This window comes from Candoia aspera, chromosome 5 (genome assembly GCF_035149785.1).
Source record: "Candoia aspera isolate rCanAsp1 chromosome 5, rCanAsp1.hap2, whole genome shotgun sequence".
NCBI classification, from domain to species: Eukaryota; Metazoa; Chordata; class Lepidosauria; order Squamata; family Boidae; genus Candoia; species Candoia aspera.
The window spans coordinates 55896818-55910523 of record NC_086157.1 but is presented as its reverse complement, the minus strand read 5'-3'; the positions used below and the strand labels follow the sequence as shown (position 1 = coordinate 55910523).

At 33.3% G+C, this 13706-nt stretch overlaps 1 protein-coding gene across 6 annotated transcripts in view; it reads left to right on the top strand.

The window, feature by feature from the left end:
• CASK (calcium/calmodulin dependent serine protein kinase) overlaps nt 1-13706 on the top strand; it is a 183046-nt gene that overhangs the window by 133894 nt on the left and 35446 nt on the right. For 4 of the 6 annotated variants that reach the window (XM_063305259.1, XM_063305258.1, XM_063305257.1 and 1 more), the window contains exons 12-17: nt 31-108; nt 3348-3428; nt 5196-5384; nt 6177-6255; nt 8920-9005; nt 10281-10349. In XM_063305259.1, coding sequence (XP_063161329.1) covers nt 31-108; nt 3348-3428; nt 5196-5384; nt 6177-6255; nt 8920-9005; nt 10281-10349 — 582 coding nt within the window. Of the gene's footprint in view, nt 1-30; nt 109-3347; nt 3429-5195; nt 5385-6176; nt 6256-8919; nt 9006-10280; nt 10350-12937; nt 12962-13706 lie in introns of all 6 variants that reach the window. The other 2 variants (XM_063305254.1, XM_063305256.1) reach the window with 1 other exon arrangement.

The following is a 13706-nucleotide window of genomic DNA, read 5'->3' as shown; positions in this document are numbered from 1 at the left end:
GCCATACTATGTTGTACATTTTTGTTACAGCTCTATGACAAAATTAATACAAAATCTTCACCACAAATCAGGAATCCACCAAGTGATGCTGTACAGAGAGCCAAAGAGGTAATTTTAAAAATTGTTTAAATCTGTTAAGTATAGTAAATGAAACATATGCATGTATATGTGTGTGTGTGTAATTGCACAGTCTCTCAGTAGTTGTAATAAGACTCTATTTTTTTTTTCTTTTAGAAGAAGAGTCAACGGACTTTTCTTTAGCCAGGGCTTTTAAGATTGAATCGTTTAACAGTTTAACTGTTTTTAGCAGATATAAAATTTTTATATTTCATTGTTTTTTAAATTATCTGTCTTGAGTATCCCCCAAATAAAAGACAAAATACAAATTGAAGAGACAAACAAATAATCAGAACCTAATGTTTCAAGATTCTTTGCATAAATTTCTAACCATCCCTTTTTTCTTGAAGGCACCACTGTACCTACAGGCTCCTTTTGCTGTGTCTCTGAAGGATTTCTCTACAACCCTACATGTAGCTCTTTTCACCCTGTACTCACTATCAAGTTCAAGTAGTTGTTCAGGCTTAGTGAGATGGACTTGCAGCAAAGCTGGCTTCAATTGTAGAAGTTTTGTCCTGCAGAGATTGAGATTTCGCACATCAGTCTCCACAAAGTAAAAAAAAATTTTTTTGATCCAATCTAGTACATAAGAGTACAAAGTGGTCTATCGCTGACATTATTTGCAGAATTTAGAGTAACTTTCTGTGTGTGCTGATTTCCTTCTGGACACTGCTGGCATTCATTCAGCAAAAACTTTTAGCATGGGTTTTGCTCCCAAAGAGCCTGCCCTTGCAGCCTAGAAGCCTTGTATTGTTCAGCTGGTTGTTTGTCCACCTAGTAACATCAATGCTCCTTAGGAGTCAAAAGCTGAAGTGCCAATTCAGGAGCATGAGCCATAATCCCTAGAGGTGGAAAGGATGAGATCTATTTCTATTCAATCCTGTGTCCCAAGACTGGGGAGATAATGTGGCTCAACTTACCTGCTTTTCACCACATCCCTTTCCTCCTTGAAGTCCAGGCTAGTCATAGCTTCCAAATCCTCAGTGAACTCATTCATTTGAACATTTTCAGGAACAAGCTTTCTCAGCACAGCCTAGAACAACAAGCTTACAGAGAGAGATACCATTTCATGGCCTCCACTGGATTCAGTGGTGGGGGATTTATTTATCAGGATCCATTCCTCAAACTCCTTTCCTGACCCTCTTTCTTTCAGCTTCACATTTGTTTGTCTGAGTGAATCTTCTTCTTGCCTTACCTTGTGAGACCTTTGCTGTTTTTTGCAGGAACCAAGAAAAATAGTTTTTCTGCAGGGTTTCTCCTACTATTGCTATTTGCCTTGCTTTTCACAACTCTTCTGGCAAGTAAACAAAGATCTCACAAAGTAGATGAGAAGGAAAAAGCGCAGCGAGTCATTTGGGCAAGTTGCTGAGAAAAACCAACCTTTTTCTCTGTCTGGAAAAGGTTCGTGCTTTTCCATTCAAGCTTCTCAACCTTGATGCTTGTAAGCTGCTGCAAGAAGCAAGGAAACAAGGAAAGCTCCATCCACTACTGCATTTGATTGCTTTCCTTACTGCTTAACACTTTTTGCAAAGTAGCAAAGAGAAAAGGGATCAAGAGGTGACCAGAACAAGCAGCACTTTTCCTCCTGCCATCTGAAGATTGCTGTCCACAGTCCTTTTATCAGTCCTCAGCTAACACTGAACTTTCATTACTCTATTTTACTCTTTTGCTATTTTGCAAGTAGGTGCTAGAGAGCCAGTTTGGTGTTGTGATTAAGGCATCAAGCTAGAAACCGGGAGGCCGTGAGTTCTAACCCTGACTTAGGCACAAAGCCAGCTGGGTGACTTTGGGCCAGTCACTCCCTCTCAGCCCTAGGAAGGAGGCAATGGCCTTGCCAAGAAAACTGCAGGGACTAATCCAGGCAGTTGCCAGGAATTGATACTGACTCAGAGAAATAATTAAAAAATAAAAAGTGGGTGCTTGGAACCAAAGATTCATTCCCTCCTCAGTTTCTCACATTGGTTTCCTTGCTTCTTGCCACTTTTTGCAAAACAGCAATAGTCTCACAAGAGAAAAGACAATGGATTACCCAAACAAGCAACATCTTCCCTCCTCTGTGTTTCTATCATTTCCTGGTTTTTTTTCCCTTGGAGTTAGTTTGCCCTTCCAAACCTCTTTCCCTTTTTGCCTCAGCTGCCCTCCCATAGATTACTTTTTTCCCTTTGCCCCATTGGTGAGTGAAAGTGCAACTACCTCAGCTTGCATGCCCTATTTTTGGTTTATATTTGTTCCTATGGATGTAGCTTTCTGTTTACTGGTTTATTAAATGGGAAGCTTTGCTGCCTAGAGTCTTTCTTGCAGTATAAACCTATCTGGGAAGTGGAAATGTTTGGCAGCTTACATACTTGCCATGGCCCCTTGTTGTGAGGGCATAATTCATTTTGTTTGTTTGTTTTGTATTACATGCTTGTACATCACCCATTTTCACAGGCTCTGGGCAGATTTTTTACATTTGAGAAGGGAAATATGCTATTACTATTATTGCTGTCATAAAAAAGACTTAAATGTTTATGGATGGGGAAGAATGAATGTATTTAATAATCAGTAATATACTTACATCTCCCCATGTCGTTAATTACTAAACTCCCCATACATAGTAACCATTTCAAGATTGTATCCAGACTCTTCCTTGAGATTTCAAATATGGCTTGATTCTAAAAATAATTGCCTCTACCTGAATTAATGGAAGGCTGCTTTCTCCCAATTGTGTGTGTATGTATGTGCATATATACGCAGACAACACTTCTGTTGGGACTGCTGTGTATGTACTGTACAGACATGAGAAGAAGTGAAAAAAGACTTTGAAGCAGTTGTGCCAAGCTTTCAAAAGGTGCAGTTGCATTAATATTTCAAGAAGGGATTCTTAACACTTACTAATACACTCTGCAAAACACCTCTCTTAGATGCTTTGCACAACCCTAGAATGTGTATCTCATGTACACCATCCAGCTATACATGCTATCTCCTTGGAAGGGACAGGTGGAACATAATTGCAGCAAATGTATGAATGTTGCTCATATGGGACATTTTGATTTAAAATTCATTAATTAGAATGTGCAATGAGTAAAATTCAAATTAATAATCATTACTTCATCTGTTCAGATAATAATATAATACTATAATCAAATAAATCCCTTCTTCCAGACTTTTTTCTTCAGGATTCATGACTCAAAAATATGAGTTTATTTGTTATTGAACTCTATACATATATCTACTGTTTTGCTTTACAGGTATTGGAAGAAATTTCATGTTACCCAGAAAATAGTGATGCAAAAGAACTTAAACGTATTTTAACTCAACCTCATTTCATGGTAACTAGTTGTTACAATATCATTTTTTAATATTTCCCAGAGATACATGGAAGAAAGTACTTTCTGAAGGTGATAAGAATTGAGAAAAGGGTAGCTAATTACCCAGAAATATATTCAACCATTCACTGAATTTCAGTGAATGAATTTGAAAGTTAATATATTTAAATTATTTCTATCCTAATGTTCAACACTGAACTGAACTGAAGGAAGCTAATACCTTTGGCTTGGATATCTTCCACTAATTTCAGTGGGTGATGGATAGAGATAGAGATATATTAATTATGGGCAAAGTAGAAAAATGCATTGTAAATATTATGGATTTTTAAGTTATTTAATACACACACACACACACACACACACACACCATCTTTTAATTCCTTATAAAAATATAAATGTGTAAATCAAATATGACAATATGTTAAAACAAAAGTAATTTTATAAACTTTGAAAACTAAGAAAAAATAATGTTTAGATCCAAAAAGATAACAGTATTGACATTAGCCAGGCCCCCCTTTTACTGTAATTCCATAGATACTTTGGATGGTTCATTCTGTCATCCAGTTCTGAATTCTAAATTCTATTAGAAATAAAATCTAGGTTAAGAATATCATAAGGATAGATTATCCTTTAATGATCTCAGTTTAATGATACAGTCTTTGGACTATATGGGTTTTAGTATTCCATTATATGGCAATGCCAATTCTTACTTACTTTGCCCCATAGAGGTTAGTCGATCCTTTCAAAATAGGCTACTCTTACTCATAGTCATACCTGTTCGTTTTTAGTTCTTCAATAAACTCACCTTCCCATACTTGATTCTAATAAATAGAACATCACGATTATTGATTCTGGTCTGAGAGTTTTATTCTATTTTATCACTATGCTAAACTTTTAATTTTATAAAAATAAAGCTTGCCTAGTCTTCCTTCAGAGGGATGAAAATATTTGAAGATTTGCTTTTTCTATTGAATCTGTATCAATACAAATAGATTAAAATGCCATTTTATTGCTAATTTTACCAAATGAATGCTAAGTCCACAAATTTAACTGTAAATACGTCTGAAGAATCATAAATGAAGACAGAACTTAGTTCGTGTGGGTGCACATGACATGGAAACCTTTTGCAATTAATAGTACAAAAATAGAAATTACATTAACTGTTGAAACCTTGATATGAAAAATAAAATGAATACTGTAAGGATTGAAAATACTTAAATTTTAATTGTAATTGAACTGAATACTGAAAATAGGATTGACAGAATTTTATCAAACCTGAACATGCTGGCTTCTGCGTAGTATACATTGTGATTTCAGACATTGTGAAGAACATACTTTACTTTTGAACTGTTACCTGTCAGAAGCAAAGGATACTGTGAGGACAGGAGAGGAATCCATTTGGAAGAAAGGTTATCTTGCATATTTCTTGAGACCTTTTTAACACAAGATCAAACTCAGTAAGATAAAGGACTTTCACCTTCAGAGTCAGCAAATTTTTATTCAAGGACACTGTTCCTTTTTGTATCTTTTTTAAAGTGGGCTGGAATTACATGAGAAGTAGTATCTGGATATGCCTGTCATATATATAGATGAGATATTAGTATGTTGCCATCGCCATTAGGAAAACACGAGCTGTGTGAGTTGAAGGAAGGTCAAATAGCTTAAGGTTCCGTGTGTGTGCGTGTGTGTGTGTGCATGTGTAATTTAAACTTCTTTGCATAAAATAAAGCACAAGAGATAATGGAATATAAAAATTATATATTTTTGTAGGCCTTACTCCAAACTCATGATGTAGTGGCACATGAAGTTTACAGTGATGAAGCATTAAGAGTTACTCCACCTCCCACATCTCCATATTTAAATGGAGATTCTCCAGAAAGCATCAATGGAGATATGGACATGGAGAATGTAACAAGAGTACGATTGGTTCAGTTCCAAAAAAACACAGATGAACCAATGGTAAATAGATAACTTTTGTTATATGATTTTATGAGTATCAATAAGACACATCCAGTCATATGTCAAATTTACCATTTATCTTTTGTAATACAATTTATCTTGGGCATTTGTCTTTGGCATTTATCTTGGGCAAATGAAAGGAACATTAAGTTAAAAAATGCTGGAAGTAAAATCTTAATTCCCAGAGAAAAGCTTGTACCAGAAAGGCTTTTAATATAAATAAATATAGGTTATCTCAGAAAAGGTTGATTCAATTAGGTTGAAATAATATACACACTATGTGAATAAATAATCTTAATCTTGAAATTTGCAGGCTTTCTTCTCAGTATCCTGTGGATTCTATCCAGATAGCTCCCTCTCCTACATGGTGCTGCTTCCATCAACAGAATGGAAATTTTTGTCTCCTGCACATTCTCAAAAGAAGATCTATGCTCTAATTCATAGACCACTTACTGTTTGAATAACTCCTCTGGAGGCACCTGCAGCTTTTTAAAAATTTCAGTACCATAATTCACAATGTTATTAGTCAAAAAGCAAAGAGTTAATAAAGTATTTCTTTGGGGGTATGATAAAAAGAAGTATGTATATGATTTCTGGGCAGTACTTTTGGGAATTGAAAGTGCTAGGGCAAAATATTAATAGGAACAGTGGTGGTAACTTAAGACAGGCTAGAACTGACTCTGCTTCCATACCAAGGCTGCAGTCCATGGTCGCATGTTAAAATGCCTAAACTGGATCAATACCTGAAAAATCTTATTGTTACTGTCTAACTTACTTTATCTCTTTTATTAGGGAATCACTTTAAAAATGAATGAACTGAACCATTGCATTGTAGCAAGAATTATGCATGGAGGGATGATTCACAGGCAAGGTAACGTAAACATAAAAGTCAATGAGAGACACAATTTTAATATGATACTATCCAAATTTCCAGGCAGAATCTAAATGACATCAGATTATTTAGTGCCAAGAATCATGCAGTGCCTATAATACAACATTTTGCTTCACTGAGTCTTGTTACTACACAAGCCACATATAAATGAAGTATATACTGTAGATTGCTGGTTACCAGGCTTAAAGGGTGCAAGCAGTTAATTTTCTTAGAAAGGTTAGGTTTATTATGATGGTAGACTGTTGGGAACCTTGCATCCTCAAAGCCAGTGTTTTCTTAACTCCAGAGTAGTGACCAAGACTGAATGAAGATACGAACATTGAGTAGTCCTTTTGAAATAAATAAACAAAATATTAGGTGACAATATTTTGCCTTAATCTGTGTTTGGTGTACAAAAATGTTGGGATCATTTCTGGTATGTATCGTTAATTGAGATCTTTTCCATTGTTGAACAACTTTTCTGCTAAGCATTGTTTTCAAATGTTCAACTAAAATCTACTTCCTTGTAATTTAAATTCATTTGATTTTTGACTTATCTTCTGGAACAACTTGGAGCAATTCTGCTCCAGTATTTGATGGGGCAACTTTAAAAGGACAGAGAGGAAATAATCCTATCCACTATGGGAGTGGATTTGTTAAGTCCCACTTTTCAGTTAGTGATTTGATGACTACCACTTTTGCAGGGAAAAAAAACCCAGGAAATATTTGAGAATCAGCTTTTATACCTTTGGAATAGCCTCAATTAAATTCAGATATGCTTTTTGAGGAATATTTAAATATATTACTAGAGGTCATCAAGAGATTACTGGTGCATCAATTTCTACAGCGATTGAAAAGAGGCCAATGGCCATCAGAATTAATAATTATTTGCAGCATTAACATTGACAAATAGAATTTTTTATTTTTATTATTATTATTATATGTTTATTTACAGATTAAATATGATCCTACTGGGAGAACATGCTTTTTGTTTTGCAATATTTCCACTCTGCAGTAGTTAGGGAGACATTGGCTGAGCTCATATGTAACCAACCTCATGGAAAAACTTTTGTATAAAGAATTGGAAGATTTTATGAATTAATATAAAAGCAAGTTATATTATTGCATATACCTGTGTAACAGCAGAGACCTGTTGTTACACAGTAATAGCAAAATATAAAGGTCTTCAAAGTCATAATTATAAATAAGAACAAATTTGTTCACTTTATACCACTGTTTTCATAAGGATAATATATGTTCCTTTTTCCACTATCCCACATAGTTAACATTCTGATCAAGAACTATAAATATAATAACAGCGAGAATATTTTGTTATCAAGAGATATCCAGTGACTTACTGAGTCAGTAACAGCATTATCTCCAATACAAAAATTGTCAAAAGCTTTGCAATTCCACAATCAAAGCAGATTTTCATGTAGTTGGTAACATGTATCATTGTAGTAATATGTATCATTTCAGTCTCCAAAAAGCTCCATTGCCAAATATTTTTAATATATTCCTTCATATATAAACCATGTACTCTTTACTTACAAGTTCCAGAAAAATCTCAAAACCACAAGGCTTATCAGATTGACCCATCTCCCAACTACAGCATAACCTAAACCGATAAAATAATCATTTTTCTGAAATTTCTGGTAGTCTTTCTCATGTACATATAATCTGTTTTAATTTTTGCACTAATAAATTATCACTTTGTTCCCTAAGACTCTGAAGGCTTCTTTAAAATAAGAGAAATACTCTTATTTTCCAATTGCTACAATTTGATTTCATATAGTCTATTTTTTACTTTGCTAATTATCTGTTCAATTTTTTACTTTTTTCTAACCATACATTTTCACCCTTACTCTTAAAAAGAGGAAATTGGTGTCTTAAAGCACTGTCATACTATGAATATGTATCCCTGAGTTAATATTCCTTTGGAAAAAAACTATTCATCTTTCCTCCTATCTCTTCATTTATTAATAATGTCTTATGCAATCTCCCTATTCTCTTTCCCTGTTTCATTCTCATCCTTCTATATAGCTTGTTCATGGTTCACCAGTTCTTCACATCTTATTGACCAGATAAGAACTTGTTTGCCATGTTCCTGATACCCACTTAATATCAGCTGTCACCAACAAAAGCTGTTGGTCAAACTTTACTAGAAATAAAAACCTGTTACATGTCACCACTTTTTTTCTGACATTATCAAGATGTCCTTTGCCCTTCACTCCACCTTTTCTTTATATATTTTGAATCCAATGGCAGAAACTGTCTTTGTTATGGTTATTGATGTGAGCCACTTTGGAAAATAGGATTGTCTATAAAAGGGGATAAAAGTACAAATAAATAACACATCTCTGTCCTCATCACTATTTGCTGTAATTGCTTTTCCACATTAAAATAGTGGATTCCTTTATCAGGGCTGCAGTTTTACTCAAAATTAGGTGGGAATATTCCTGTTGAATGTAGCAGAACGTGTTCATGATTATGCAGCTAGACCTGTAGTAATTTTTTTACGTGGGCAAGAATGAGTATCCATTGTAGTTTGAGTAAATTCTAATTGCTAACAGTATCTGATTATGCACATGATGAAATTATATGTGGGATAATAATAGAACAGAGTTTGTAATTCAGTGCCATTTTGTGTTGCTGCTTCTATAGGTACGCTTCATGTAGGGGATGAAATTCGAGAAATAAATGGAATTAGTGTGGCAAATCAAACAGTGGAACAGTTGCAGAAAATGCTTGTAAGCATGCAAAAGATTTTTATCTGATTCATTTCACTTTTACTATAACAGTTAAAGTCTGTTAACATTAAGCCAGGATTTTCCGCAAGATGGAGCTAAAGGCTAACACATTCTTGTTCTATCTGCAGCCAGAAAATCACAAAAACAATGCCAAGAGAATATTAGCCCAAATTAAACTGTTTAAATTTAACCCTATGGAAAGAAAATTTTGGAGAATTGATGTTCCTTCTCTTTTTTTTCTAACTCTCCTTCCTTTGTATGTCTTTTTTTTTTAATAAACCTGAGAGCAGGACCTGTCTCTTGGCATGAACTTCAAATAATATTTTGAAAAGGGGAATAAAAATAGTAAATAAATACATTTTGTGTGACTACGGCCAATCTGTGTTCATTAACTAAGGAGTAAAATTTGACAAATATTTAGTAATAACACTTTATTATTTGATTAAATTACAATTTCAACGATTGTAGAGTATGGGTTGATATTTGTTCAGTTCATTTTTTACATAGGTTAGCCTTCACATTTTGTTGAGAACAGGAGTTCTATCTTCATTTATAACACTCCAAAACCTACTCCACATTGTGATAACAAGGAGAACAAAAAGAGTATTTTCAGAACATTCTGTTAAGCAGCTTTCATTTTTGTCAGATTTAATTATCCGTGTTATCTTTTTCCTGCATGCATGTATTTGTTCATAAAATAATTCCATTCTTGGAATCCAGGTTGATTTGATTTTTTTTTTCACAAAAGGAATAAAGGATTGCTTAATGCATGTTTTGTTGAATTGCTATGTGAATTAAAAATAGTCTTCAATAGTTTATGTTTTAAAAAAGGTAATTTGTTGGAAATTTTAGTTTTCTATTTATGCCATTTCATTAGCAAGCTTGTACTTTAGCTTAGCAAATGGCTTATTTATAGTATATTTAATTAATGTCATGTGGTTAACAACTACATCTAAAAATGAGTAAATATCTTTGTTGCTAAAGTATCTAAACAAATTAGAAGAAACATAGTAAAACTGCAAAGACAAAAAAAAAGCTTGCCACTACCAAATTTAATATGCTCTAAATTAGTAACCTTATAATACAAGTTTTTCAGTTTGGTATATGCTTTTTTTGTGTGTCTTTGCGTCACTTTTGATTCTTGGTGACTGAATTTCTGAAATAACTTTTGAAACCCATAGGCTTTACGAGTTTGTTAAAATATTAGGTGGTTTTATGTGCTCTGTGTTAATTGTTTTGATTTTTGCAAAACAACAAACACTTTACTTTCTCCAGAGAGAAATGCGAGGTAGTATCACCTTCAAGATTGTGCCAAGTTATCGCACTCAATCTTCTTCATGTGAGGTAATGGATTATTTGCTTTCTTCTCAGTCTTACAATTAACTGCCTGCTCATGGCTGAATGTTATTGCTTTCTGGGAAGTTGTTTCTGCCTGTGCTGTTAGATCACACACACCAATTTTACAACAAAGATAACGGAAAAGAGGAATAGTTCTATCCACCTACTGTATTGTTGCTATTTCATATTCATTACATCAACTCATTAAATATTCCATAATGGCCAAAAAGTGTAAAATAGGTATATATAATGTCAAAGCAAAAATAATAATAATAATAATTAGGTCAAGGAATAATAACAAACAAGCTTGAATAATATTTCAGGAGCTAATAAACACGTATTGGGCAAGATAATTGAAAAGATTTTTTTTAAAAAAAATCTGGACTGCGGATTTTGATTATTTCATAAAGAGATTTGCTGAAAAGAGGCAATGATATGACAGGATTTTTTTAAATATTAAAAATAAATTCAGACTGATAAAAGAGCAGTGCTAACATTGACGAATAAGACAATCAGATCAAAATAGTGAATGCATCTGTGAAAAAGCTGAGTATTTAATGTTATCATACACTGCAAGATGCTAACAATTACTATTTAAATGATTTTGACCAACAAATCAGATTCTCAGTGAAAAAGCAAAAGATAAATAGAAAAAATGCAAGTAATTTTCTTGGATATGTGATATGTTGGTTTTATTACACTCTAGTCATAACCCATTTAAATTATCAAATTTGTTTAAAAGCATACATATAAATTCATTTTAATTAAAGAATTTACATATTTTCTTCTCCAGAAAGGAATGTTTCAGAATTATTTACAAAAATATGAAAAGAATAATAATGATTAACATTGCAGACTTGCCCTCAAAAAGAAGTCCACTCCAGTGGGGCTTATTCTTAGGATATAGATTCCATCGTGAAAAGCACACAAATATACAGGATATACCAAAAGTCAGACCCCATAATTTATATAAATTACATTAAATGTTTGAATTGGTTGCCATTTTCTTCTAAACACTTCATACTCATTTGATGTATGATGTTTGAACATTCCTAAAGACAACAACATTTTTTCTGGAAAGAATATTAATTAATAAAACATTGTGATTGACCTATGGAGCCTGACTTGGTACACCCTGTGTATATGTCTGTGTCTGTGTGTACACACACAAGTACACATATACATATACAAACACAGTGATATTGGAAAAAGGACTAGCAAGAGGTCTACCCAGTGCAAGTTTCAATCTCTACTACCAAGTGATTTGGAAAATCATAAGTCTTTGCATGTATAATGACAGTAAAAGTGCCATATGGATGTAAAGTGTTCTATTATGTCTGCAGGCTAAAGCAAATATTATACCCCATCAGAGATGACTTGTTAAGTCTTCCCTGTATGAACAAATCCTAGCTTTATAAATATTTTCTGTGTAGCTTTCCCCCACCTAAAATATTGGAGTACAGCTCCCATCATCTCATCTGACCACCAAATTTGCATGGTATATGGGACTGATGGGAAATGTGCCCAGGACACCTGGAAGGAACCAGTTTTGGAAAAAATTGGATTAGAGGAATCCATTTGGCAACAATTTTCTTAGGTTGCAGGAAGAACCTAACAGGAGAAGCAAGAAGGTGGGGAAGACAATTATGAGAAATACAGTAAAGATTGGTCTTGGCTGACAAAGTGGTCATTACTTCTTGTCTCCTACCAGTTTTGCCTAATAATAATATTACATCCAAAGAAACATCAGCTAAAAAATGCATTGATTTAAATCTGTAAGGCAGCATTCCTTAATTGTGTGACCAACAGATGTTTTAGGACTACAACTGCCATTCCTAATCAGGAAAAGATTATGGAAGATGTAGCCCAACACATCTGAAAGTAGATTAGGAGAGTTGGCCTGAGCTATTGGTGTTATTTTCTGTGACACTTAAAATCTTGAGAATATTTATGATCTATATTAATTGATATTCAGTAAATATGCTGCTGTGTATTTTGTTGTAAGAAGTAGGAATTCACTGTATATTAACTTATTTAATTCTAATTTAACAAGGCTCTGATGGAGCGAATTTTTGTGGTACAGAAATAGGGCATTACAAAATCAAATAGGCAGAGATTACTGTTAAGGATAATGTCATAATATGAAAATATTAGAAATAGCTTTATAATCTAGTTATTTATAACTCCAAAAGCTGCCATAATAAATATAAGACTGAAAATTAAATTATTAAGAATATTCTAATGTTATAGTAATCACCAAATTATAAACTGAATAGAAATTAATGACATCTCTGTAGAGCAGATTTAGACAAATTTAAATGCAATTTAAATATACTTGAATGACTTCTTAAAGTTCTCTATAATTTCATAACCTCTAAATGTGTAATGCCTCTCTGTGAAACTATTCAAAATACCTTTTCCAAGAGGGCAATTAAATTAAACCAAAGGTTTCTGTTACCTCATCACTAATATAAATGTTTTCAATTGTTTATTTTTGACTGGTTTATGGTTAAGAGCCTATAGATGTATAAAATATGTTTGTTAGATTTGTTATGCTTAAATTCATTTTAAGAAAGGATGTTTTTCCTACTTAGCAAACACACTGGGAGAAATACTATGTAAGTGATGCCGTACTTTAAAATATTGCATGCTCAAATGTATCAACTGTTCCTCTGTATGGATTCTGGTAAAATACAGTATAGATTCCTAATGTATAAATCCACAAGATTATGTACTTTCCTTTTTTTAAATTGGAATTCTATCATTCTGAAACAAAGTTGATTTGCCAGAAGCACATCTAAGTTACTATGCAGTATACCTACAAATGCAAATATGCCTTCAACCTCTAAAGTCATTTAAGTGAATAGAGACAGGTCAATCTTCTGAAGAAGCCTAATCATGGCTTTTTTTTAAAAAAATTATTTTAAAATGGAAGGCAGGGGAAGATGAACACCTCAATATGTGTTTAACAAGGTAGTAAAGGTAAATAGTCACAAATAATTATGTAACTAAAAGGTTATGTTGATATCCCTACTCATAGTGCAGACTGTGCTAAATAGGTACCTGTGTAACTTTCCCAACCACAGGCCTCACAATAATGACAAAAGCAATGCACGTCCCATTTATATTTCAGGCTTCCATATAGTCCCCATTAAAGGAACTCAGTGGGTGACTGACTGAATCATAATTCGCTAGAGTATAATGCTGAAAGCTACTGAGTGATTTAGAATTCTTTTAAGACTGAAAATAAGATACCTTTGTTTCCTAAACACACCATTTCTCTTTTATTAACTAAATATAAAAAATGAAGAAAAAGAAGAAAAATACCCAAAATTATAAAAGAAGGAAAAACAAAAACATACA